Here is a 27,809-nt window from a genome sequence, read left to right on the forward strand (position 1 = left end):
TATGTATAGTACACATACAAGTGTAAATTATAATTTATTAATGGCTGGACAAAGAAAAACTGAAATTTTAAAATGTGACATTCGATCAAAATTGTACTGCACTGTATGTATGAGATGAAAATAAGTTTTAAAAAAATATTTTTTGTTATACTATGTGGAACTGAGTGCAAAAAATACATAATAAAATATAAACAAATATTTATCTAAAAAATCATTAAAGAAATAAAAAACAATAAAAACAGTACTCATGGCTTCTGAAACTGCCCAAGGACAGAAAAAGAAATCTGTCTGTCATTAAAATTAATTTTCATCACTAAAAGAAAAACTGCCAGGCCTCTTAATGTTTTCATTTTTTAGGTAATTGAATACATTTTAAAATTGGTATCAATAATTGTGAGCTTTTTTTCAACCCACTATGTATTCAAGTGTATTGGCTGTATGATTTGTGGGTTTGGTGGATTTTGTGGCTCTGACATCTAAAGATAAAACAGTTAATTTCAACTCATGCAGTTAAGAGAAAAAAAAACTTCTGTCGACTCACCTCAAAGCCGGCGGGGGCTTGTCCCTCTTGGCCAGGAAAAGAGGCTGTTGTCCCCAGAAAGCCGAACATCTTGTCCACCATGTCAGAGTCGTTGACGGGCTCCAAACGCGCCTTCTCCATCTGCTCCACCATTTCCTTCTTCCTCCGAGCCTCCTCCTTCTCCTTCTTCTCCCGCTCGGCGTCTTCTTTGGCCAGCTGGGCCAGACGTTCCTGGAAAATAAAAATGTCGTATATGATATAACCTAACTTTTGAAGTGCATGTAAATGGAATGAGAGCAGGGCAATATTCTAGACAGGAAACCCAAGATATACTTAACTTGAATAAGTCTGATTTTGAGATGCAAAATTGAGGTTTGGAAAATGTCTTCAAATGTCTGAATTCATTGCTGAGCTCTCACCTGGTGTTTGCGTTCAGCTTCGGCCTTTGCTCTCTTTGCTGACATCTGATTTCTCAGTTTGGTCTCCTCAGCCAGGCGCATCTTCTCCGCCTCCAGCCTCCTGCGGTACTGAGGGAAGAAAGAGAAGAGTCCACTGTTAAAAAAAGAGCAACTAGTTACCAAAACAACACAGGCTCACCCCCAGTTTGTCTTGTTGACATCTTAGTCAAGAATCAGGCTTAAACTGTACTGAATCCAGGTAAACAGCAGCAAGAGTGTGAAAGGGACAGAGACAAGTGGCGTGATGGTGATAACATTCATTTTAGAAAATAAATGTAGTATTTTAAAAATAAAAACATTCAAATAATTGAATGAATTTGGGGTAAAGAAACACAAAAGTGTAGTAAAACAAATGCTTAAAGGGTAACTCCTGTATTTCCCAGCCTGCTCTTATACTTGAACAGTTTTACAACAAACTGAATTAAAATAATCTTGACAAACATCATATGTGTAATGGCACAGTTCAAACAGGATCAAAATGGTATTTGTCTTTCACCGTTCACTACTGTACATATTTTTTTTTAAATAGGGTCCCACAGAGGACACTGGAAAGGGATGGACTTCACCTCTCTACAAGTTAAGTAATGACTGCTGGAAAAAATGAAGCGGAGTAAAAGTACAATATTTCCCTCTTAAGTGTTGTGGAGCAAAAGTAGAAAGTAGCAGAAAACATTCAAACACCTTAAATTGTACATTATTAGAGTACTTGAGTAAATGTACCTGGTTACATTCCACCAGTCTGTGTGTTGTGTGTGTGTGTGTGTGTGTGTGTGTGTGTGTGTGTGTGTGTGTGTGTGTGTGTGTGTGTGTGTGTGTGTGTGTGTGTGTCTACCTCTCCCTTCAGCCTCTTGTACAGCCGGCGAGCGATCATGCCTCTGGTGTAGGCCTGGATGGTGATGACTGCCCACAGCCGGTGTCTGAATGCCCGGCGCACCAAGAAGCCCCGACAGCGAGCCTGGAAGCCTGTGATTCGCTGACGGGCCACGTGATACGAAGCACACAACTTCCTGGAACGAACTAGAGCCTGGAGGCGAGAGAAGCCCGCTCGCATCTGAGGACACGGACAAAAAAAAAAAGAAACAAGATTTATTTTTAATCTTTTCTGATAATAACATATTGCCTAAACTGAGTTGCATCCTGAATCACAATCAAGAGCACATCTTTGATCTGATTTGCACTTTTGTTTACACTTTTCTATAATTTAATTTGTGTAGAAAAACAAGCGATCCTCCTCACAGCTCCATAGTTCTTCCTACACTGATACCCTCTCCACGTCTTCTGGATCAACACAGCAGACTTCCTCATCTTCAGGAAATTTGATCTGATGACAGAAAGTTAAAATGTGAAATTACTTCTGATGGAATCTTTACGTGTCAAAACATTTAATCACCAAGAAAAAAAAAACAACAGAATTGCTCAAAATCTGATCAATGGTTTCAGTGATGAGACTAGGACTAGGTGAACCTCTTTTAGAGCTTCATCAAACAATTTCACATGACATCAGGTTTTTTTCAGGCCTACCTGTCCTTGAAACCTCGAACCACCTTCTGGATGAGGATGACCTTGTCTGTGATGGCTTTGTCTCTCTCGATCTCCAGCAGCATGTCATGGTGATCCTAAGCAGCAGGAGAGACAGGAGCAAACGCAAGTCTTTAGGCTTCACTCCTTGGGAATCATGACTGCCTGCACGAAATGTCACGGTGATACATCCAACAGTTGCTGAGATATTTCTGTCTAGACTCAAGTGTTGGACTGGCTAAACCAAACAAAAACGTGAACATCTGCCCTCTCAAAATGTCCAGTGTGAACTTGGTCTTTTGTCAGGACGCATTAAACACAAAGCTACAGTTCTTGCACTTTTCTCCCTACAAGCTTTAATCTTAAACTTTTTCTGTCTCCTCCTGCTGTGATCTGTCCATCCGTCCTGTCAGGGGAAGTGTGGGTGCTGCCCTGCCTTCACCCCCCTGCACTTTCTTCTTCCTGCTCTGCTTCCTGTCCAGCCGAGCAGTAAGGCCTGATAAAGATAAGGGTACGTTTGGTCATTTTCAACCTGGATCCTATTTTCACGTTTTTGTGTCTGTGTTCACACCATCAATCTACGTCCGATAAAAATGTTTTTGCAACTGACAGGCTCAAGTTGTTATCGTAAGTGTCTGACAACATTGTAGAAAGGATCCCTACTGAGAAAGACCTTCATTTTTTAATTTTATTTATTTATTAACAAGAAATAGCTCCAAAATTACCATTGACAAGATTTAAAGGTTTATTTCAACCAAACCAAAGTTGGTGATTGCTGGAGCAGCGGAAAGATGAAACAAAATGTTTTCTCTCTGTTATATTGTTTCTGTCGACTATAAATGAAGTGTGATTAACTATAAAAATCACTGTTTTATTGGTCCTGTCTCCACTAAATCACGAGAGATAGATGATAGATGTTAGATAGATGTTCACTCTTGACATTTAAGTTCAGGTAAAGCCGGTGGTGCGACAGATTTGCACACAAGAAGTGAAGAAAAACATGAAAAAATGAAATGTTTCTCCCAAAGCTGGAAAGATTATTGGGGGGGCAATGTTGCCTTTAGGCAAAGGCTGGCAGTGCGGAGATATGCAGCAAACGAGGGGAGAGAGAGAGAGCAATATATTGTATCACGACACCCCAAAACCTTAAACTTCATACTAATGACAACCAAAGGGACTGAGATGTTAAACTACATGTTATCAGCCAACTGGAGGCCAAAATAAAAGCAAATTACTAAAGGTAAAGCAGAAGGCCTCAAGGACACATAATCAAACTTTAGGGTAAAAGACTGTCTAAACTACTGTCTCCATGCATCTCACACTCCTGATCATTGCTGTGTAAACACATCATGTCTCCATCAGAGTATAAACAAAACAAGCGGAAAGACAATGTTTCAACAGGGGGCGCTGTACAAGAACCACACACTGTGAAAACAAACAGCTGAGCCTAAATCATCATCAGCTGATATTTTCACATAACCTCTGGGAAAAGAAGTGACAGAGTCACCTTGGCAACCAGCTACCGGATGTGCCTTACAGGTGACTTTTGACCTTTGGACAACATCTGTCCTCATTGGGCGGGAAACCAAAACACACACATATTCACACATATGCAATACAAATCCTACACAGTTTAAAAACACACACACACATACAGCTGGAAACCAAAACATTCCCATCAACAGAGAACTGGAAGCAATCACAGCAGAGTCTCACTGCTGGGATGAACTGGTTTATTCCCAGTCAGCTACAGCAAAGCAGCCTAAACGAGGTCTTTCTTTGTGTTACACACGTATAATTATGCAAAACGCTCAGCAGCAACTTTATTGAGTACACCCACACACCTGCTTATTTATGATCTACTCAGCCAATCATGAGACAACAACTCTGAGTATAAAAACCTGTGGACGCAGTGAAGAGGTTTGGATCATATCAGACACTGCTGATCTCCTGATCTCATTTTAATCATGTCTATCATTTTTCCAACCTAATACATGAAACTGGCTTCACTCCCATCGAGACCGCGCAGCCCACGGTCCAGCTCTGGGTCTAACCTGTGTGATAGCAGCAACAGAACTGCAGCAGCTGCTCCTCTAATCTGTTGATCTGAGCTGATCAGATCAGATCAGTGCCACCAACTGATCTACTGACTACAATTGTCCACCGACTCAAGCTTAACAAACGCAGCTGAAAAAAAAAAAAACTCACAAAGAGTTACACTTGCACTGCAAGACCCACAAAAAACTCAGAATTCAGAGAGCTGGACACAGAATGATCAAAAACGGCAACACACACAAAAAAAGAACTTTTGCTGATCTGGCCAAACTGCAGGAGTACCTTAAGGAAGATCTTGGTCTTTCCCATCTGCCAGTCATCGTCTCTGCCGAGCACCGCCTCAGCAATCCTCTGACAGGTTCCTCTCAGGTCCTCCTGATGGACGAGACACATAACAACATAAGGAGAGTGAAAGAGAGAAGAAGACACGTCGTAACTGTCAGTGGTTTAAAACATGCACTTGTCCAGTCAGCTCGAAGCTCTGTGAAGCTTTCACCTAAATAATGTTAAAGAATACATTTGGTGCTATTCTATAGTTTTCTTATCCTTATCAAATCCCATGAAAAGACCAACAGTTGATGCATCTGATAAGGTTGTGTCTGGTTGTGTATCAAAGCCTGATTTATCTTCTTCCTTTGTGCCATAGATCACCATCGCTGTCCAAAAACTTAAAAACACATCAGTGAGCTACACTGTTGCACTAGGTCACATGTTCCTTCATTTCCATGATCACACACAGTAGTTTATTTTGACTCTCTCACACACACACACACACACACACACACACACACACACACACACACACACACACACACACACACACACACACACACACACACACACCGTCCTGCTCACACAAGTTTTCAATAGAGCACCAAATGAGGATTAATCCACCTCTGAAAATAGTCCCCTAAAATAATGCACTTTTTCCTCTTGTTTAGAAAAAATTGCTTTTATTGCTGAGACTTTAAATAAGTTGAACTATAATTATATTTGTGAGATTTGTGATTTTTATCTTCATTAGGAACCAATGGGATTTTATCTGAGAGCCACTGACAGGAATTCAGAGTTTTAGCAGACGGATTAATGTGTTGGTTTTCATCTTTTCATGGAATTTGTTGACAATGAGAACAACATAGAATAATATTATTCTAATCCTTCAACATGCGGATGTTTAGCAGATTCAATGTTTCACCAAAATGTTTCCACTGAACACAAAGCAAAGCTGATGGAAATGTCATTACTTTTTCAGGAATTTGATAAACCACAAACAAGTTGAAATTGTGATCTGATGATGCAGAAAGGGAGGATTTACCAGCATATTGCAATGTAAACAGAAGGTAAAGTTAATAATTTGGGAAATAATAATCTAGTTTCCATTTAGTTTCTTTATGAATGTAATACTTTGGGTTTTGCCACTTTTTTGAGAGTGAAAAATAATTGTGAACAAAAATAAATACACTTTAACAATGTCCTGAAATTTAACTCAACTTAATCACACACGTACAGACACACAGAACCACACACACAAACAAATACAGACACACATACACTCAGACCCACACCCCCAAATATATATATATATATATATATATATATATATATATATCGACACACACACACACACACACACACACACACACACACACACACACACACACACAGACCCACACACACAGGGAGGAAACGTTTCAACGTCCAAGAAAAATAGTCTGCTGTTGGGACTGTGGGAAAAATCTACATGGTGACCAAACAACGTGCCACATATGTGTTGTCATCTGATTGGTCGCAGCCATCAGAAAACGCTGTATCCTGACAAACACACACACATATGCACACACCTTGTTGATCTAAGTTTGGTGTCCAGTGATTTCAACGCTATTAAATCTTTCTGGATTCTAAATTGCATTCCTGCATAAACTCGAACAGAAGACAACTCTGATTTTAAGACCTTTCCTAACACTGTCTTTCTGAGCTCCTCAACATCTGTGACTGCGCAACTTCTGGGAGATACTTTGGACTAACAAAAAACTTTTAGGTCTAATTAACTTTAAAAGACTCATTTTCAAACTGACTTAACCCTTTGGAACCCGAGAGAATTGGCTTGATTTCTTTTAAAAACATGGAAAGAAGGTAATGAGCAACTTTTGAAGAAATGGCCCAGAAATTTGCAAGGTATGAATAAAAAAATAAAAAATAAAATTACCTGGAAATTAGCAACATAAAAAAGGAAAGTAAAATTTTAAAAAAAACCAAACAAACAATGAAATGACTGGGGAAAAACAGTTTCAAAAGTAATAAGAATTCTGCAGCATCATTTTAAACAAATATTTTTGATCATTTTAAATATAGTTTTAAAGACATTTTCACCTACTGATTTCTTTCAATTTGCTGGACATTTCTGACCAATTTGCTAAGTGGCCTTTTTTTCCATGTCTTTTGAAAATGAAATCAAACCCATTTGCTTTGGGTTCAAAGGTTAAAATACTTGTAAAAAGCGTCTAAACGCAGCACAACAAAAGTGATGTCAATCCAGGTTTCAAAGGGTTAAAGAAACTTGCTAGCCTACTGGCATTAAAGATAGAAATAACCCATAATGCAACACTTTTTGTAGGCGTGAAAGCAGTACTGCCTCTATGTTGTGAACACATAATTGTCAAGTCCTTAAGTATATTATGACACCCACTTTTCCAACGGAATTTACAGGAAAAACAATCATCTTATATTCTAATTCTTATAGTTAGACTCTACCTGTTTGTACGCTGGTTTGACTCCAGGCATGAGCACTCGGTAGCGGTCGACAAACTCCACAAAGGTGTAGCGGATGGGATATCCTGCGCGGCGGATACGAATGGTCTCCATCATGCCCGAGTACCTCAGCTGACGCACACACAGCTCCCTGTCAAACAACTACAGACACAAACACTGAGTGTTTACTGACCTCCAGAATCAGAGGATGCCTCAGGTGTCGTCCCAAAACGCATGCTGACGTGTGTTGAAACTTTTTTTTTTTTTAAAAACAGCTTTGCAAAATGAAGGTTAAAGATCATCATCTCAAACTCCTTAATGTGTTTAAATCAAAAGATAGAACTTTAAATAATTAATTCATCATTTTATTATTTGCTTTAACTATGTTTTATTTCTCTATGAAGTTACTTTTTTTTTTAAGAACCAATCAAACAAGCAAATCTTTTGAATGCGCAAAAACCCTTTTGGATTTGAAAACAAAAAGTTTTTACTTGACATTAATACAATGTTAATCTCAAATTCATTTAATTGCATTATAACATTTTTTGATTGCAGTATCAACAGTTTTTCTCTCAACTGATTTTTAATTTCAGTGTGGAAATTTGTGCTCGCAATCCTTTTCTGTTTGATTGCATAATAAGGAAACAATGTGACTTCATATTTCTCATGGATCTTGGTCAGGATTGTCTTGAAACTTCTTCACGTTACACAACATGATCAACAGACTACGCATGGTGTTTCAATTCTTGTTCATATTGACTTTGTAGCTTATCTATTAGTGATGAATATTATTCAGAGAAGTTACTACTGAGAAAACACTGTTTGTGGCCCATTTGTCTTCATTCATCTGGTTAATCAACTAGAAAAGTCTGAAATGTTAATGCTTAAAACTGTACAGAAACCGGAGAGTATATATTCCAACAGTGCTTTCATTTTTCACACAGAAAAAGATTAATATCAAAAATAAGCAGCATATTAAATGTAATATGCATTTGTTTTATCCTGCAACTTCATATTAGTAATTGGAACAAAATATAATTACCAATGACCTCCACTTACCCTGTTATTTAAACATAAAACATAAAATTAATAATAAGTTCCCTTACCTTATGCAATATTTTGTGACACTGCAGCCTCAGAACAGATTAACTATCTGTCTGCTGAGCTGTGCAAAATAACAGGAAGATGTACAACATGGGGAGGAAATAATATTAACGCCTAATGAACAGCTTTAACACAAACGCTGGTCACTTGAAGTTTAATATTTTTAAAATCGTATGTTGGGGCGACTATGGCTCTCCTCTGCAGTGGAGTGTTCATGAAGTTAATAAGATATAAAACAAATACGAGGACACATAATAAATGAGGACACATTAAGTCTTATTCTAAAGTATAAGACTTAATGTGTTCTTATTTTGTCTGCACCACATAACTCATAATTATCCAAACACAAGTGAACATGCAGAGAAATATTTTGCTCGACAGCAGCTGCTGTGCAGTGTACTACTAACAGAGAAATCTTACTTCTCTTGCCCCAACTGCATGTCAACTACAATCCCTAAAAAGACAACTTATTTTATTCTATTCTGTTTCAGTACAGATTGCTAGTACTCACCATGGGTTTCTTGTATTCGTTTGGTTTGATGCAGCGAACAAAGAAAGGCTGACAGACGCTCAAAGTTCTCATCAGCAGCTCCAGAGATCTTTTAAACTGACTGCTCAGAGTGGGCGATCGCTTCCTGGTCTCTGCCCCCTGAACACACACACACACACACACACACACACACACACACACACACACACACACACAGAGTCACATGTACACAAAGTGAGAGAGTGTAGAAAGTGTCAGGTCAGAAACAATGAGTACTCCTTTTTCTCTTCCTGAGCTCTGACACTAACCTTTTTCCTCTTTCTCTGTCTCTAAATATAAAAAGCCTTTGTCTGGCTGACTTCACACTTTCAGGGGTTAAATGTTAATTAAAATGAAGCCCAGGGAAAAACTATGTCAAGATGTTGGAGCTGCAATTATTAATACACAGAAAATTTAACAGCACTATTTTTACAGCTAAAATGGCAAACTTTGCTGGTTCCAGCTTTTGAATTGTGATGATTAGACGTTTTTCTTTGTCATATTTGATAATAAGATGAATTTATTTGGGATAAAACGAGCAATCTGAATATGTCTCTCAGACTGCGTGACATTCTTAGGGACATCTTCAAATGAGTTTTCGGACATCTTATAGACAAATCAATTGATTAATCCATAAGATAATGTGAAGAATGATCGATAATGAATATAATTGTAGTTGTACTCAGAGATGGAAGAGTAATTGGATCCTTGACTTCAGTAAAGGTATTAACATTACACTTTACAAGTCCTACATTCAAAACTTTAAATAGCTAAAAGAAATTAGGCTTTATCTACAAAATCTAACTAAGTGCTCACTGAGCAGTAAATTGTTTGTTAGTGTTTTACTATTATATATGATGTTTCTGCATTAACATTGATAATACATAAAAGAACGAGTACAAAGTTACATATAACGCAAATACTTAAGAAAAGTACAAGTACCTCACATTTAAGTAAATGCTGCAGTCCAGAACAACTAAGTTAGTTCAGCTAACTTAGTTGCAGTTACATCTATCTGCTAAGTTAACATCATTTACTAAAGGACACATATTTATCTAGAATATCTGCGTTTCTCATCACAGCAGAACCACAAGGAGATTTTAGGATTTATATCAGATTGTAAGTGTGTAAAGTGTTTTAAGAAATACACTGATATTTAGCGAAATCTGTTCATTTTACCAGGAGTGACATGAGAGGATGCCACTTGTTTTCATCAGCACAGGGGGCTAATGTTAGCTTCGCATTTAGCCTAGCTAAAAACACTGTAATCAGCTAGCCTAGCTCCGTCAACAGCTGCATATTTACACCATGTATGTGTATGTTAACACTTCGAGACATAAACAAGAAGAGATTTGGTTTAGCAACCGGTTAACTTGCGTACTGAAGCTACATACTGATGAACAACAGCTGCGCAAGAAACGCCACTGGCTTCATCTTAAACATCCTCTCTTCAAAGTTCAAGGTGTAACACCGGATTCTGTTACCGGCTAATTCTCTGACCGGATTGCTATTTCCACTTACCTCAGCTATAGGGACGTTTGCTAACCAGCTACCTAACTGACATTTTTGTAAACAAACATCAAACCAACACAAAGTTCACAAACATTTGTTATTGTGTTGATGTTTTCGAAAAAAAAAACCGCAGTGTTGTTGTTGTCCGTTGTTTTGGCCGGAACTACTGTGATATTGTTTCTGTCTTCACAATATTGATTCATCTATTGACTGGCCTCTTGTGGTAACACACAGGAACTGTAATCCAACAAATTTGTGGTTTTATCAATAATTGTTATTAATCAGACTGTGCAAAAGTTACTGTTGGAGTATTTATTAAAAATAACACCAGTAATGTACTTATTATTAAAAGATTTTTTTAAAAAGACATTCATTTAATAAAGTTTTACGGTCTGGTAATTATGCCATATGGAGTTGATTATGGACTCATGGGTAACATTGCCCTCTTGTGGGCCCATAACAGAACTGCAAAACAATCAACTCATTGTTTTATCAATAACTATTACTAATAATAGTGTGTACAAGTCACTATTCGTGTAATGATCATAATTCGCATCAGCACCTTACGTATTTTTTTAAGATTGTGTTTTAATACAGTTTTACGGTCAGGTGGTCAGTTATCACTGCCCCCTTGTGGTCACTGTGGGGAACTGCAATGAAAAAAATCATAGTTTTATTAATAATTGTTATTGATATAGATGTGTATAAGTCACTGTTTTTTTGATCATTACAAATATCACCAGGAAAAGTTTGTATAAGTAAAGGATTTCATCATCTAAATAATTTATTTCTATGGTTTTAATCTAGTTTTCCTGTCCTGATGATTATGTTACAGAGACGAGTTTCATTGCCCTTCTGTGGTCACAGTGAGGAAAATTTACCATAAATTTAAAGGTCTTTCAAATATTGTTATTAACAATAATTTGAAGATAACAGAAAGCATAAGTAAAATCAATACGAATAAAAGATTTATTAAAAATATTATGTTTAAATCATATGAATCATTTATTTTATGGTTTTAATAAAGTTTCATGGTCTGGAGAAAATGCTGCCCTCTTGTGGTCATAATGAATAAGTACATGAGGGTGATTCGTCCAAGGATTCATCAAGTTAGACACAAAAATGAGCACAAATTACACTTCCGGTCAAAGTTAATGCTTATGCTTTCAGAATAAAATGGGCAGAAATGATCACGTAATACTTATCTAGTAGCGAAAGACTCATCATTTTCATATCGTTATTTATTTTGTACTAGCAATTTAAAAGAGTACACTTTTAAAATCATAAGACCAGCAATTGAGTCCGGCCAACATATGTGTTTGCATTAATTCATTTTAATAAAGCGTGGCACTTTAATTATAGATTGATTTATTTTGAAATGGTAAGTAGAAAATGCTCTTCTGGTAAAATAGGGATGTAAAGTCGTGATAAAGTTAGATACAATAATTGTATGTAACTTTACATTAGAGACAGATTTATTTACTGCCCTCTTGTGGTCACACAAAGAAACTGCAATGTAGTAACTTATAATGTATTCAAAAGTCACTGTTCGCATAATTAATAAAAATAAAATCAGTAACATATGCATTACTGGAAAAATATGTTTAAAACGATTGTGTTTCAATTGTGTTTTACGGTGTGGAGATTATCCTACACAGACTTGACTGTGCAGTCACGAGTTCTCACGGCCCTCTTGTGGTCACACATAGGAACTGCAATACAATAAATTCATAGTCTCGTCCATAATTGTTGTTAATATGAACATATACGAGTCGCTGTTCGTGTAATTATTACAAATAGCATCAGTTACATATGTTAAAAATACATTAAAAAAAAAAAAGATAAGTGTTTTAAAAGTTTTACAGCTGGAGATTATGCAAGATTGAGTTGACTGTTGAGTCACGAGTTCTCACTGCCCTCTTGTGGTCAAACAGATGAACTGCAGTACAATAAAATCCTAAATTTGATCAGTAATTGTTATTAACATAAATGTGCACGTCACTATTCGCATAATTATAATAGATAGCGTATGTATCAATAACCATATGATTTTTAAAATAATGAGTATTTATCATCTAAATTGCAACACTACAATACAATAATTCATAGTTATATCAATAAATGTTATTAGTAGTAATATCATAAGAGCAGATAGCATAAGTAAAATCTGTATGAGCAAAATGGTTATCAAAATGTCTTTTAATCATATCATAGTGATTGTAACAGTGAAGTACATCAGTGTGATTCGTCAAGTTAGACACAAATAAGCACAGACTGCACTTCCGGTCAAGATTAATGCTTGTGCTTTCAAAATAAAACGGGCAGAAATGTCCAGGTTGTACCTGAAAAGTACTGAAAGATTGATCCATTTAATATCATAGTTTTTTGATGTTCGAAATTTCAAAAGACAGCACTTTTTAACTCACAAGAGCTAAAAGTTTAACTACACCATACATATTTTAACCAGTCTTATTAAAGTTCCCCAGTTTTCCTCAGAAAAACTGGAAACAATTTAGCTAACATTAATAAAGACAGACACACAGAGAGAGAATTTTATTTATGTGAACACTTTATGTCTCAATGTCAAAGTTTTGGGGGACTCAAAGGCTTGAAATATCTTTAGGTCTGGGAACGTATGATCACCTAAGTTGCTTATGCAGAAAAAGACTTGATACTTTGTTGTTTTTCAGTTAACCTTATTTTAAAAAGACAAAGCAAGTGATTTTTTTTGTCGAGCATCAAAAAAATTAGGAGAGTTATGTATCCTCATGCACACAGCCATCTTTGGCCACTGTTGTCACACAGTTGTCATGGTAACCAGGGACCTGAACTACCAACTGCTTGAGCTAGCCTATACTTTAACGTTATAGCTTGACTCTTTTGATAACTTCTATCAGGTTATTTTTCACAGTATATCAAGAGCCCAAGTTTCTTGTGTTTAGTTGAACTTTGGAAGCATTGACCGGACGTATCGTCATTATTATTGTGTTTAACTTGACGTTACAACTTGATGTAGTTCTTCCACAAAATAATACTAATACTAATACTAATACTAATACTAATAATAAACAAAAAATAAAATTATGAGTACTATAATTAATAATAATAACAACAACAGCAATAACAATAATAATAATAGATTTGAAATTTTATGAATAATACAATAATTAAAAGCTTTCTTTGAGCAGAGATTTGAAATGTATTCTCAGACCTTTAAGCATAAACTAAAGAGGAAGGCATGTAAATATTGGGTCTTTTTCAAGCAGCATATTTGCAGTGTTGACTAGTCTGATCCTGGTGTCACATCCCTCATTAAATGGTATAAACCATTCTTGTGGACGTGATGTTCATCCAGTGGTCCCAGACTAATACAGATTTTGGAGAATTTAAACTTGCATTTAGTTTACACAAAATTTAATTTCAATTTAATCTAATTCTCATATAATGGTTGATATGAAAAAGTGTAACAGTAAAAGTAAAACAAGAGATAAAAGAGGAAAAAAAAGGACCACTTCTGAAGTCAAATTTGGAATTTGAGGAGCTTGAATACATGCAATTGTTAAGTTAAAAAAATAAAATCAAGAGGAAAAATATGTAAGCTGGATGGAGGGACGGAGCGTTTGGAGGGACAGGGGCGTATGTTTCATTTTATTTTATTTTATTTTTACCTTGGGAAGGGTTCTGGCATGAACACCTACTTAACTACCAGGAGAGTAACAAAACAGAAACTGGCAAGAAGCAGCATTAATATTGCAGGTATACCATATGTGTGTGTGTGTGTGTGTGTGTGTGTGTGTGTGTGTGTGTGTGTGTGTGTGTGTGTGTGAGAGTGTGTTTGTGTTACCATAGCAACATCAGCCTGGAAGATCTGTTTGATGAACTTGTTCTTGGACGAGTGAACCAGCTGGATGATGTCACCGTACAAAGTGTCTCTGTTTTTCTCCAGGAAACCTGCAGGACACACACACACACACACACACACACACACACACACACACACACACACACACACACACACACACACACACACACAAAACAAACTGTGTTACAGCATGCACATAATAAACAAACACAATAGCATGTAGTTATCAATTATTTTTTTAAAAAGTGCATCATCCACTATTTTTGCAAATATGAAACAAAAATAATCATGTGTGGTCATAAATAACATTAATAAATAGTAATAACAGAAGCAAACTGGCCTCACTAAATATCTGCTGTGTTCATACAGTTTTGGAGGAACATTTGAATTATTGCTCTGTGGTGCGTCTGCAGTGACTCTGACCTCGTGTTTCGTAGTAAACGACTCCAGCAAAGTGTTGGATGCCAAACTGAGTCTCGTGGCTGTTCTTTGGAGGGATGTAGTTTGTGTTGACTTTGTGCTGAAAGTTTAGCTTGTTCAGCATTGTGGTGTCTGTACCCTGAAAAACAAACAAACAAACACACACACACAAACACACACATACACAAACACAAACAGTTTAAAGCCCCTGAAAACTTGGTTTTGAATCTTAAACCTACAGGAACACCTTTAAAAGAAGCAGTGTGTAGAATTTAGTGTTATCCAACAGTGAGGAAGGAAAGTTCTCTCGTGTGCTAGCGTGAACTCTCGGTTAAAATTCCTTCAGTCTCTTCCTCTCCAAATATAGTAAAAACACTGAATAAAGCAATTTCACTGTAAAGCTTTTTTTTTTTTAAATCAGTGTTTCTCTGATGCTGTTCATGGTGCAGACGGGCTGCTAACCTAACAAATGCTTATGTCTTTTTTCCTTTTAAAGCGTTCATCCAGACGTTTCAGGAGGTTTATACAGAGGGCCAAATTATCCACAGAGGTCTCTTCCTCTTCAAAACAGACAGAAGCTGTGATTTAAAGCAGTAAAAACACAGAATAAAGCAGTCTCACACTTAAAATAAGTTTTTTTCCAATGCTATGTGGCTCATCGCTGAGGGGCTGATAACTATGGTGGCCAATGTAAAAACACAAATGCCCCTATCTAGAGCCAGTTTTAGGTATGCCCGTTCTGGGCTACTGTAGAAACATTGTGGTGCAAGGTAGCCAAAACAGAACATTCTGACAGTGTTGTCCTCTGAGTGAGCAGAACTTAAATCATATCAGCTGCGTTCTGCCATCCATCATGTGAGTGTGTGTACCTTGGGGAACTTGCTCTCCTCGTCGATGAGCGAGATGATGTTCATGGGTTTGATGGCGATCATGTCCAGAGCGTCCTGGTTGTCGGTGAACTCGATGTGCTGCCAGTTGATGTGCTCCAGGTTGTACTCCTCCTGCTCCAGCTTGAAGACGTGACGGACGAAGAACTGCTGCAGGTTCTCGTTGGCGAAGTTGATGCACAGCTGCTCAAAGCTGCAGGATGGACGGCGAGAAGTGACAAGAAAGTGATGACAGGAGAACTTCAGCTGATGCTCTTCACGTAAAGAATTTATGAGGTGAGAGGGAGAAGTTTTACATGGTGTATGTTGTAAATGTAAGAGGCCAATATGATGAACACTACTGGCTTCATTTTAATATGCAGAAAACAGAGGGAATCAATGAGATTATAGGATTTCTACTTAGATCAGCTGGTTGTTTTTTTTAGCCCACGTGTGTGTGTGTGTGTGTGTGTTGTACCTGTTGACAGTGAAATTCTCAAAGCCAAAGATGTCCAGCAGTCCGATGGAGCGTCTGACAGCTTTGGGCTGTGAAGACGCAGGTTTGTAAATGGCTGCATTGATCTTCTCCACAATCCATACAAACAAACGGCCGTAAATTCCCTGCAAACACACACACACACACACACACACACACACACACACAGGTGAAGTCACCATACAACACCTTTTATGGCTATGCATACGGTTGAGGTTTCCCACTTGTCTACTGATCCACTGGATGCAGTAATGTGGTAAGAAATACATCGATGCACCAGCAAAGGCACAAAAGAAAAAGACTGCAAGCTAGCAAATAAGGATGTAAACATAGCAGGATTTAAAATACTTAAACTATCAGCTTTGCAAACGTTTTATGAGGAAAGAAATGCATTCAACAGCTTTGTTAGTGCTTAAGGATACACACCATGTAAACACTGAAACATAACTTGAGATCGTTTTCTCCAAAGGACACTTTTAAACTCCTGTAACAGATCTTAGTTTTTGGCTCATATTTAAGGCCATATAGGATAAAACTTGTATGCTGAAAAACAAAGATTAATGTTAGACCGTTTTAACAATTAATGTTGCACCTTAACGAAAGCATCCCGCACATCCAGAGCTTGTTCTATGCTGAGTGGGGTGGAGACGGTCTCTCCTCTGGTGATCAGAGTTCGGCTGGTCAGACAGTTCATCAGATCCTTACTGTCCACCTGCACACACACACACACACACACACACACACACACACACACACAAATTTGTGATACAGCAAATCTGTTTCATTTCTTTCAACCTCAACTCATCTTCTAAAAGTTGCACGGAAATGAAAAATACAATTTCAAGTTCTTGATTACTGACAAGTTACAAAACTGCTTTTATCAAATGTTTTCTACAGTTTTGATTTGCAGGTGTTTAACAGTGATTATAGCAATGTACGGATACAATATATGGATACTGTACAGAAAATTTTGGGCATTAACTTCTGAATATCCTGCATTCAGTTAAATTTGAATGTACCGATTTGTTTATTCTCTGCATCCATTCATGGCGTAAATGTCTTTCATTTTGTCAAAATAAAAGTACCTCCAGCAGTGTTGCAGCAGTGGTGAGGTGAGGGCTGCGGACAACTTCACAGGCATCTAGATTATCATAGGTACGAGCTGCAGGGTCAGAGGTCAACAGAGTTATATATATATATATATATATAAAAAACATTTATAGTAGTGGCAGTATGACAAACACTAGAAATCATTTGTAATCGTTGTAATTTAATCCTATTTAAACAATAAAGAAAACCATTTTATTTTTGACTTTTTAGAACAATATTAACTGTAAATCCAGATGTTGATTAAATCATTTTTAAAAACCTCAAAAAAGCCTCTAAAAGAAAAAGGGTAAGAAAGACCGAAACAGGAAGTTTCTTCACCAAAATTTGTTTTGACTTTACCTTCATATCGGAGGTTTCCCATGTGTAAAATAGCAGCCAGCAGTTTAGAAATCTCCCAGTTCTCTTTGTCTGTGAACATTAGTACCTGCACAACAGAGCAAAGGAAAAAAAAGGAATCAACTTCCAGTTTATTTAAATACATGAGGAACCACTTTTTAACCCTTTGAAACCTAAGAGAGTTGGCTGGATTTCTTTCAAAAAACAAAAATAAAAAAACAAACAAGAAAATGACCTCAAGAAAGTAAATGAGAGTCTCTATTTTGTAACGTAATTTCAAATATACAAATATATTCATATATATATATATATATATATATATATATATATATATATATATATATATATATATATATATATATATATATTTCATTTTTCCCTTTAAAAAAATTATGTCTAATAATTTATTACATCAATTTTTCATTTTTGTTACCTTATACTTTCTTGTGCAGTTTGCAGGACATGCCAGGTTGCCCGTTATGTTTTTCCATTGTTTTTGAAAGAAATCAAAACAAATTCCCCAGTGAGTGGTTTTAATCAGTACCTTCATTGCGGAGCGGATGTTGGAGTACTCTTTCATGTCGTCTCGGCCATCACACACTGTACAGTTACCCTGCAGAGAAACACAGATAGACTCAGTTTGTGGTAACCAAATATTAAACCAGCACTGCTCCCAGAAGACGTCACACACCAAAAACAAAATATGTCAATAATGACATAACTGACACAGCTCACATGAGGATCATGAGGATGGAGGTGACACTGCACTCACTATGGTCAGGTAGGTGTAGTCAGTGGCTTTGCTCAGGCCGAGTTTCTTCTTCTCGTCTGCAGTCATGCCCTTCAGCATGCAGTAGAAGATGTGGTAGTTCCTCTCATCGTGAGCCTGTGGAGAGAGGAAAAAATAAATGTCCCGTTATTACATCAAATAAAGCATTTCATTCACATGTTACAGCAGCACAAAGAAAGGAGATAAACAACAATTTGAATAAATTACATAAGCAAAGAAAGAGAGATTACATTTTAACAAGAAAGCAGTATTCAACACCCTAAACAATATAAGTAAGTTGTGCAGATGTTTCTGTGTGGGTACAAGTATGAATAGGTACACAAGACTAATGAAAGCATAAATTAAACTTGTTCATATTGTCTATTCCTAAAGTTCATACAGAGTTTGGCAAAAGAGCCTTTGAATGTATGCAGCTTTATAAATGTGGAATTTTCGGCAGAAAGACTTGAAGTTACACTTTTTGGTTGCTCAAGGCCATTTTAAGGCACTGCTGCAGGACTTTTGCATGTCATCTCCTACATGCCAGTGTCAGGGTGTATTTTGGCTGGTCTTTGAACTGTCTTGTTTTTATGGTTTACTTAAAGCATATATTAACATACTTTTAGTTTTTCCTTGTGGTAACTTTATTTGTTGTTCTTTTTGTGTTTAAAATTGTTTGCTTTTGAGTTGTATATATTGATTTAGTATTTTTGTACCATGTTGACTGTTTGTAACTTTTGTTTGAGATTTTTAACCTTAAGAGTTTTTTTCTGGTTAAAAAATTATTTTGTGAAATAAAAAATGAAAACAAAATATAGTCCCTACAGTGACAACACAATAGCCTCTACTTCTAAATAGAAAAACAAGCTGCAAAAAGTGTATTTATTTTACTGTTTTGTCAGAATTTTTCGATAGAACTCTGAAGAGTTTAAGGTTTGAGCATTGGACAGGTATTTTCATTTAGTGCCACACCTGTCGACAGACTCTGGATTTCTCCAGCAGGTATTGCTCTATCTTGGCTCCCTCTATGGCTCCTCTCTTGTTGAAGTGGATGTCGATATATTTCCCAAAACGAGACGAGTTGTCATTGCGGATTGTTTTAGCATTGCCAAAAGCTGTAAGAGAAGCAACAGAAACCATTCATAATGATGTCATACAGATGCATGGATAAGTGCACATCACTGCTGATGTACTTTTGTGCATATGTATGTTTTCATGATGCTTCAAATGTAAGAACATTTATTGACAACAAGTATTCAAACCTTTGAACCCTGAGCAAATTGATGCAATTTATTTAAAAAAATTTTTTTTTTAAAAACCTGGGACAAGAAAATGAGCAGCTTGGCAAGACATGTTCCACAAATTGCAACAAATTAGTAGATTTAGAAAACCATTTCTAAAAAGCTAGGGGAAAATGTAAAGGGAAAAAAAATAAGAAAATAAAGACATTTTTGAACATTTTTCTTGTACTTTGTGTACTTTGTCATTTGTTTCTTTTGCTGCTTATTGTCTTCACATGTTTTTGGCCAGTCCTCACCTCTTCAAAGGCTTGTTTAAGGGTTAACACTTTGCTTTAAGGTTCAGTTTAAAATTAGTTTTAGATTAAGGTTAGGGTAAGGGGCTAGGAAATGCATTGTGTGTGTGTCTGTGTGTGTGTGTGTGTGTGTGTGTGTGTGTGTGTGTGTGTGTGTGTGTGTGTGTGTGTGTGTGTGTGTGTGTGTGTGTGTGTGTGTGTTCCTACCCTCCAGTATGGGGTTGGCCTCCAGGACCTGCTGTTCTATCCAGGAGTGTTGACCGCTGATGGCTGCCAGGAACTGAAGGATCAGTTTGGTGCTTTCTGTTTTCCCTGCTCCAGACTCACCACTATTAAGTCACACACATGAATGTGTGGTAAAACAGTAAAACACAGATTTTTCATGAGCTGAGTACCGTGTAAAAGATTTTGATGCCACTGATTTTGGGTACTTTTGTCAGTACTTTACCCCTAATAAATAAATTTTTCCTGACAAAAAACTTTTCCCAAACAAATTACACAAGTGTTTGAAACAAAATGCTGTACTGTCTAAGAACTGTGCCTTTGAATACAATATCAAGTACACAATCTTTATATCAGAAAATATCTGTATGTGGCAAATAAAGATATCTAAAACAGCATGCAGTCTGTCCAAGCACTCTAGACCAACTTTCAGTACACAACAATTTTTGACAATTTGTACTTCAGACACATTTCTGTTGGTAAATAAAGACTATTGGATGCTTAAGCTTAAATTTAATCCCCTCTCCATCCTGATTAGTGTGTAAATGTGTACAGTACATCACCTGTGTGTATGATTATTAAATACCATCTGCATCTTTGTCACATACTAGAAATCTGGTTTTCAGCCACGTTTACCTACAGAACTGTTCCCTACCTGATGATACAGCACTGGTCGCGGTTGTTCCTCTGCATGTTGAAGTAGCAGTTATCAGCAATGGCAAATATGTGGGGCGGCATTTCACCAATCTTCTTGTTGGTGTAGAGACGGATCTGGTCGGCCGTGTAGATCGGCAGCAGCTGGTAAGGGTTGACGGCCACCAGGATGGAGCCGGTGTAGGTCTGCGCACAGAAGAAGAGGAAGGATTAAATTAGAGCTTTTTAAGGCTGATGTGATGCTGATTATTTTGGACTGAAGCTGCTGTTAGCCTTAAATTTTGAACCATTACAAATTATCTGTAAGACATACTGGACAGGAGAGGTAGTAGAACTATTCAGAACCTTTCAGCTTGGGACAAACCTAAAGACTATCTGAAATCTATAAAGACCAGATGTTTTAGTCTTTCAAAGCCAGGATTATATAAATTATGTGAAAAAGAGAGGCAGCAGGGAGCCTCTGGGGTCCCTCAAACCACTGGTGCTTATGGAAGGGAATCAACCAGACATTAAAAATAGGTATTTTTAATGTGACAAGCCTTATGAATTAAAGGTCGTTTATGCTTTTCAAACCATCCTAAGTGCCTGGACCCAAATCTTTTATACCACTGGTTTATGGTTATAAGTTCCTCCTCTTTTTTTTATCATATAAATAAGTTGATAATTGAGTCTTGAAAGCCTGGGTTTGCAGTACAGTGCAGTTAGTTGAAACAACCTGAGTGGCATTAAAAATCGTATGTTTTGTTCGAAAAATATTAATCAGAAAATAACTTGTAACTATAGCTGTCAGATTAAAACATTTATCTCTTAAATGTGGTGTGGACTAGAAGCATAAAATAGCCTAAAATGGAAATACTCAAGTACAATACGTGTCATTAATAAGTTAGTTACTTACACCCCTGCCCAACATTCAGTGGTTTGTAATTGTGAATAATTTGATTCTTGTAGCTGATAAACAGGCCAGTTTTGGTATGATAAAGAGGTCAGACACCAATTTTTAATTAAAAATGCCAGTAACACACAATCTAGCACATACAGTATGGGTCTATGCATACACAGGAATGTAAGTATTCATACATACAGAGACACATGCACACTATCTGTTTAGTTACTTTTAGCCTGAATCTCTTTGATTCTTTAATTGCTTCGGCATGAATTTGAAAGCCCACTGAGGAACAGAGTCTGCAAATAAGCTTCAGCTTAGTATATACTGTATAGCCTAACAGTTTTTAAATGATTCTATTTAATGAAAATTAAGTCAAATATAAAATCAAACACGTGTTGAACAAATTAGATTCTTTCATCAGTGTCAGGGAAGAATGGTGGAGGGTAGATGAGGTGACGCAGGTCTCGTAGCTCAGATGGTGAGGGATGACAATGACAATGACAACGTATCAGTGTTCGCTACGAGAGAACAGACGGCCATGTTGGAAGCAAACAAACATGCACCCAGGCTGCAGAGCTGAGCTTGGTTACAGCTAAGCCTGAGAAACTTAGTCCATGTAGCGTAGTCGTGCACTGTTGAAAATACAGTTTGTCAAGACTTTAAGCCAAAGCTGTTTAATTTTTTTGTGTCATCGTGTAGTTTGGTTGTTTTTTGTTGGTGTTTGGTTGTATATAAATGCTTTGGCATCTTCATTTTGTTTTTGATATTAGCATCCAAATTTGCATCTTCCATTTTCAGTGATGATGATGAGTGTGATACTCTTGTCCCGGTTTGTTGTTTAATCAATAAATAAATAATTGCTCAAAAAAAAAAGTACATACCTTTATGTAAAGTATGTATCATGACAGCGCCCAACCATATTTCCATTCCTAAACCAAGCCACTTTTTTACCTTTCTAAATGCAACCTATGTAACTTTAATTATGTATGTAACCTGGCCATGTCCAACCATGTTTTTTTCTTATACCTTCCTATGTAACTTTACTTGCCTAAACCTAATGACATGATTTCACATAAAGTAGTACTTTACATAAGTTATGTAATGTGATAATACCAACCATTTTTTTTTTTTACCAAAACCTAACAAATGTAACTTTATGTTAAACATATAAGTTTAAGTTAAGTAGGTTCACTTAACTTCACGTTAAGTACGTACGTTTATGTTAAGTACATAACTCTACGTTATGCAAGTAACGTGACAATGCTCAACCATGTTTGTTTTCCTGAACCTAACCTACCAAACTTTGCTTCCCAAACCCCTAACCTGTGCAACTTTACTTGCAACTTAACCTATGTAACTTAATGCTAAGTATGTAACTATGTAAAATATGTATTGTGACAATGCCATTTCTGGGCTAATTTGTTATCATACAAAATGTTGTACGTATACACTGATATAATAATCTATCGGGTTTCTTTACAAAATATTGTAACATTTTGCAACAACATCCATGGTGTCTTTACAATTTCAAGTTTATGAAACAGACCACTACTAACACGAAACAATCAAAACATGCAACATACATGCAGTTACCGATACAGTTCAATAACAAATATACTGCATGTTGATGTTTATGAGGCCGTGCAGGTGTTGTATCAAATACAAGTATTAATTTATAGATCTCTCTCCAGCCATGCTCGATGAGCAGGAGCTCACTTACCCTGCCACCACAGTTTGTCTTCAGAGGAAACAGGAAAAGGGAAGAAGGAAGGAGGATAGCAAGAAGGGCAAATTAAGAATTCAGATGAGAGCAGAAAAACAGCCAACAGCAGACGTCACAGGTTGGTAATGATTGGTTTGTTGTGAGATAGTACTGATGGAGTGTTACTAAAGCTGAGGCTGTAGTTTTACAACTAAGTGTATCAGTATCAGTGTGCAGCAGTAGCATAGGAACAGAACTGCAGCAATACTCACATATATGAGTTTTTCTCTGTATCTGATGAGCAGGTTTCGGAGGATGCCAGCTTCGTTGAGATCTCCCAGGCGGATCATATCCTCCACGCCATGGATGGAGGTGGGATGCATTGGTTTAATGTTGGTGGAATTTTGTGGGGAGATCCAGTGCTCCTGGTGGAAGAGGGGGAGAAGGGATGTGTGTAAATTTGACACTCAGAATTCAGACAATCAACTAAAATAGCTATAGTAGATACTGTAGGATTGTGTTACTGAACTTATGGCCCAAATCTGGCCCTTTAGGATGTCAGGTGGCCCCTAAACTATTTTAGTATTCGAAATAAAAATAAAGTGATTCGCACTGGGAATTGTTTATGCACTTTTAGTATACATAAGGTGCCAGAGTGCATAAAAAGCATCATAATAGAGCTTGTTTATTTAAAAAAATGCCAGTGGAGAATCCCACGCACCTCCCAACAGAGGTCCTATCTCAGCCTTTAATGTCCTAAAGTACTAGAAACATCCTAAAATCCTGAATGTCCTCTACTCCTATAAACATCCTAATATTAGAGAAATGTCCCAAAATCAGAAAAATGTCCTAAAATAAAGAAATGTCCTAAAATGCTAGAAACACCCTAAGTTTCTAGAAATTTCCTACAATCAGTGAAACGTCTTCAAAATCCGAGAAATGTTCTACAATCCTAGAAACGTCATAAAAATCCTAGAAATTTCCTAAAATGCTAGAAACATCCTAAAATCATAAAGAGGTCTTAAAATACAACACATGTCCTAAAATCCCAGAAACATGTAGTATCCCTGTCATGTGGGGTGATTTCAGACACAGTCAAGCATGCTCCCCGTGGCATAAAGAAACCTATTTTCATAATTGAGTGTGTTTCAGCACTTACATTTCCTTCATCATCCACCACCTGGATCTGTCCTGAGTCACAGAGTTTGACCACGGCGCCGATTGGCACCTCAAACTCCCGACCAGACTTCAGGTCCAACCAGACATAGTCGCCCTGGAAAGAAATTGACAATTAAAATCAAAGCCAGCATCAGGACTGGGATCCTAATTTAGTTAAATTACTGTAAGAGAAAGAATTAAATTTAAATCAAGGTCAGATAAAGAGGAATGAGGATGATCACATGAGAAATCAGAACCATGCCTTTATTTACAGCATCTCCATGAATGTGATTGATAAGTTTGGATTTTGTAAGATGATCGGACCCATGATTAGAATCCCTATTTCTTTATTTGAAAAACTGAATCATAACCATTTTCAAACTGCACCGAGACCAGGCTTAGTACAGCCTGGAGACGTGAACCTTTTCTAATCAGTCAGACTGTGGTTAAATAAGGCCTCATATCATCTCACTCTACAGCTATGGGCCACCAATTTTCAACCAGCTTTGTATCATAATATTTTGGGTAATATGTGTAAAATTAACTGTGGTAAACTGAACTGTGGATCTCCATGCTCATTTGCCAATGAAAAATCTTCCGGATGACGCATTTTGAGGTGGATTTTTCATTGACTCTAGGGCTGCTGCTCGAAATACAGATTGTACTTGCTCACTTTTTTATGCTCGCCACTGCAGACACAAAAAAGATTGAAAGAGAGAGATCGGTTTCTCTCTTTCTTTCTCAAACACAAATGAAACTAGGCAGCACAAATCAAATATTAACCAAGATTCTGTTACTGTATTGCCTATTTCTCCCATTTCATTATCATATTTTAGTGCACTATTTAGCTTTATTATGAGAATTTGTGAACAGGAAGTTGACGCTGTACTGTTTCCTGTATTATGAAAACAGAGGCTGAAAATTTAGGAGGTCAAATGGTAAAACTAGGCAGTGCTAATAAAATATGAATCAAAACTCTGTTACTGTGTTACCTATTTCTCTTATTTTAGCTTTCTGTTTGACTACCACCACATCATGTTTTTTTCAGACGAGCTGGCAAACCCCAACTCACATTATGTCACCCACCAGAGGGATCATTCATAGGTCCAGTATCGCATACTACATTCCGGTAGTTGTAGATTTTCTTCCTTTCGTGCAAAAGCAAATGTCACAGCCCTTATTTTCTGTGGGGGGGTTCTAATCAGGGAGCACCAATTTTAAAAGTATATGTGCCTTTCTGCTGCGTAAACAGGTCCATTTTATGAAAAGCCCATTTCTCCAGCAGTGAAATACTTATCAAAAGCTAAGACTTATCAGGTTTAGTATTTTAATTGTAGTATTTAAATAAATGGTGCAGTCTGAAAAGGGTGAAATGAACCCCAGATGATCTCCTGATGCCGACATAAAGTCCTGTCTGGCCTGGAAGCTTCGGGGAAAAAAACACAAAAAAAACACAAAATGTGTACCAGGAATTTGTTGAGGTGGGCAGAGAGGACATCTAACGTGCAGACAGTCGTTATGTAGGAGAGGAAAGAAGGGTTAGTACAGAGAGGTGAATGAACACCATGAGCAGGTGCTTACAAATCAGAGGCAGTTAAATATCTGACTGTCAACAATTTCGGCATCAATCTTTCACACTGTAGACCTGAATAGTAATCTCTGAAAAGTTTCTCCCTCCTGGATTTGGCTCCTTGTAGTCAGTTACAAACAGTCACCATGAGGCCTCTCATATTCTACCATTACACTGAAGTCACACATTGTTAACCTTTGAAAAACCAAAATAGTGGTTTAACAAAAACAGCACTGAAAAAAGACAAATTTTAACCAACTCGTAAAATAAGTACTTCAGTCAGTAACACATAAATTAATTAAGTTTTTCAAATCAATTTATCAAGTTTGATTAACACAACTGTGTGGAACTGCAGATGTGAAAACTTAATTTATTAATGTGTTACCGACTGAAGTAATTATCTTAATTTTGTTAACAATTCTCTTTTTTTCTGTGAGATGTCTTTGCTTAATTTGCACATAACTAGCCAATATACCTTTAACAGCATTACTAAATTCTTGAAATGTAATCATGGCTTTTAGTTTTGCCACCCTAAAATTTTCAGCAGCCCCATTTGGCCATGCCTATTACAAGATTTCTGGGGGCAATACCACTGGTTCACAACCAATACAACAAACAAAAAATGGAAAAAGACAATCCATGAAATCCAGTTTGAATAACAGATCCATGAGTTTGAAGGATTATCAAATGCCAAAACACTCCACATTGGTTTAAAAAAACTATAATACAGGCTTTACGTATATGTCATTTTATCTTTCAGCACAACAATCTCAAGTTAAACTGCTGGAATTTGCTGTCGCTGGACATCAACATGCTGTGGTCTGGTAAAAGTAGAGCCACATTCAAATGAATGAAAAGGCTGTGTTTTTCACACAGAGCTAAAGTTGGTCTGAACACAGTCTTGGAGGTGTTAGTAGCTGGATTTTGTTACCTTTCAATAGTCTTTCTGTTTCCTCCTGTTTGCAGCCTTTGTGCTAAGGTAACTGATTTCTGACAAAAACGTGATTCTGTTAAAGTTAAAGTTCCTTTAAGGTCAACTCAATTCTATGATGTACAAGACTGAAGTTAAAGCACTGCTTTTGTCGCTCAGACCTTGCCACAAATTGCAGCCTCTGTGCAACGGTTTTTAATAACATGCAACAAGGCAGACATATGCGCACACACCGCACTTACACACACACACACAAAGGCACGTCAGATGTTTTCAGATATACAATTATGATTCATGACTCAGATTAAAAATCGAAACAGACAACCACATTCTTGTGATTCATGCATTTAACACACAGTTATGCAATCTCACATAAGATAGATAAACACACACACACACAAATACGCAGACACACACACACAGAGGTATTTCAACAAGGCCACAGAAATATGATCAATATTTGATGCATGAAGCAAGGCAACACACACACACAGGGATCTTACACAACACAAATCCCACCGAGTACAGACTTACAATTATGACATACGAAACTTAAAACACTCATACACACATTTGCGTACCGGCAGCAGTGTGCTGTTTTTCATCACAGTGTTGACGTTGCGTAGTAGCGCCCATTTGGCTAGATCCTTCTCATAAAGCTCCACATATTCCCGACGCTTGTACATCTTCACGTGCACAGGACAAACTCACACTCTGACAATGATATCTGATGGAAGCCTTGTAATCCACACAGATAGGTGGAAAGGTGTCTAAATTGTTCTGTAAGTTTGCGTAATTTCCAAATATCCACGTAAAATATCAAACTAGGAGTCAGGTTAGATCCACAGT

At 37.0% G+C, this 27,809-nt stretch overlaps 1 protein-coding gene across 3 annotated transcripts in view; it reads right to left on the reverse strand.

Annotated features, from left to right (window-relative positions):
* Positions 1–27,809, reverse strand: part of myo7aa (myosin VIIAa) — a 70,730-nt gene that overhangs the window by 24,778 nt on the left and 18,143 nt on the right. For 2 of the 3 annotated variants that reach the window (XM_088079282.1, XM_088079281.1), the window contains 23 exons: positions 24,461–24,574; positions 23,574–23,726; positions 23,320–23,337; positions 20,715–20,899; positions 20,045–20,166; positions 19,276–19,418; positions 18,307–18,420; positions 18,079–18,147; positions 17,538–17,622; positions 17,174–17,250; positions 16,681–16,800; positions 16,071–16,213; positions 15,596–15,806; positions 14,730–14,865; positions 14,289–14,395; positions 8,915–9,052; positions 7,303–7,461; positions 4,834–4,926; positions 2,500–2,594; positions 2,215–2,299; positions 1,811–2,029; positions 940–1,047; positions 542–751 (listed from right to left, as the gene is read on the reverse strand). In XM_088079282.1, the coding sequence (XP_087935408.1) occupies positions 542–751; positions 940–1,047; positions 1,811–2,029; positions 2,215–2,299; positions 2,500–2,594; positions 4,834–4,926; positions 7,303–7,461; positions 8,915–9,052; positions 14,289–14,395; positions 14,730–14,865; positions 15,596–15,806; positions 16,071–16,213; positions 16,681–16,800; positions 17,174–17,250; positions 17,538–17,622; positions 18,079–18,147; positions 18,307–18,420; positions 19,276–19,418; positions 20,045–20,166; positions 20,715–20,899; positions 23,320–23,337; positions 23,574–23,726; positions 24,461–24,574 (2,904 nt within the window). The remainder of the gene's footprint in view (positions 1–541; positions 752–939; positions 1,048–1,810; positions 2,030–2,214; positions 2,300–2,499; positions 2,595–4,833; positions 4,927–7,302; positions 7,462–8,914; positions 9,053–14,288; positions 14,396–14,729; positions 14,866–15,595; positions 15,807–16,070; positions 16,214–16,680; positions 16,801–17,173; positions 17,251–17,537; positions 17,623–18,078; positions 18,148–18,306; positions 18,421–19,275; positions 19,419–20,044; positions 20,167–20,714; positions 20,900–23,319; positions 23,338–23,573; positions 23,727–24,460; positions 24,575–27,809) is intronic. The other variant, XM_042486976.2, reaches the window with a different exon arrangement.

Source organism: Plectropomus leopardus, chromosome 6, assembly GCF_026936395.1.
Source record: "Plectropomus leopardus strain MGB_pleo_1.0 chromosome 6, ASM2693639v1, whole genome shotgun sequence".
In the NCBI taxonomy this organism is placed as follows: domain Eukaryota; kingdom Metazoa; phylum Chordata; class Actinopteri; order Perciformes; family Serranidae; genus Plectropomus; species Plectropomus leopardus.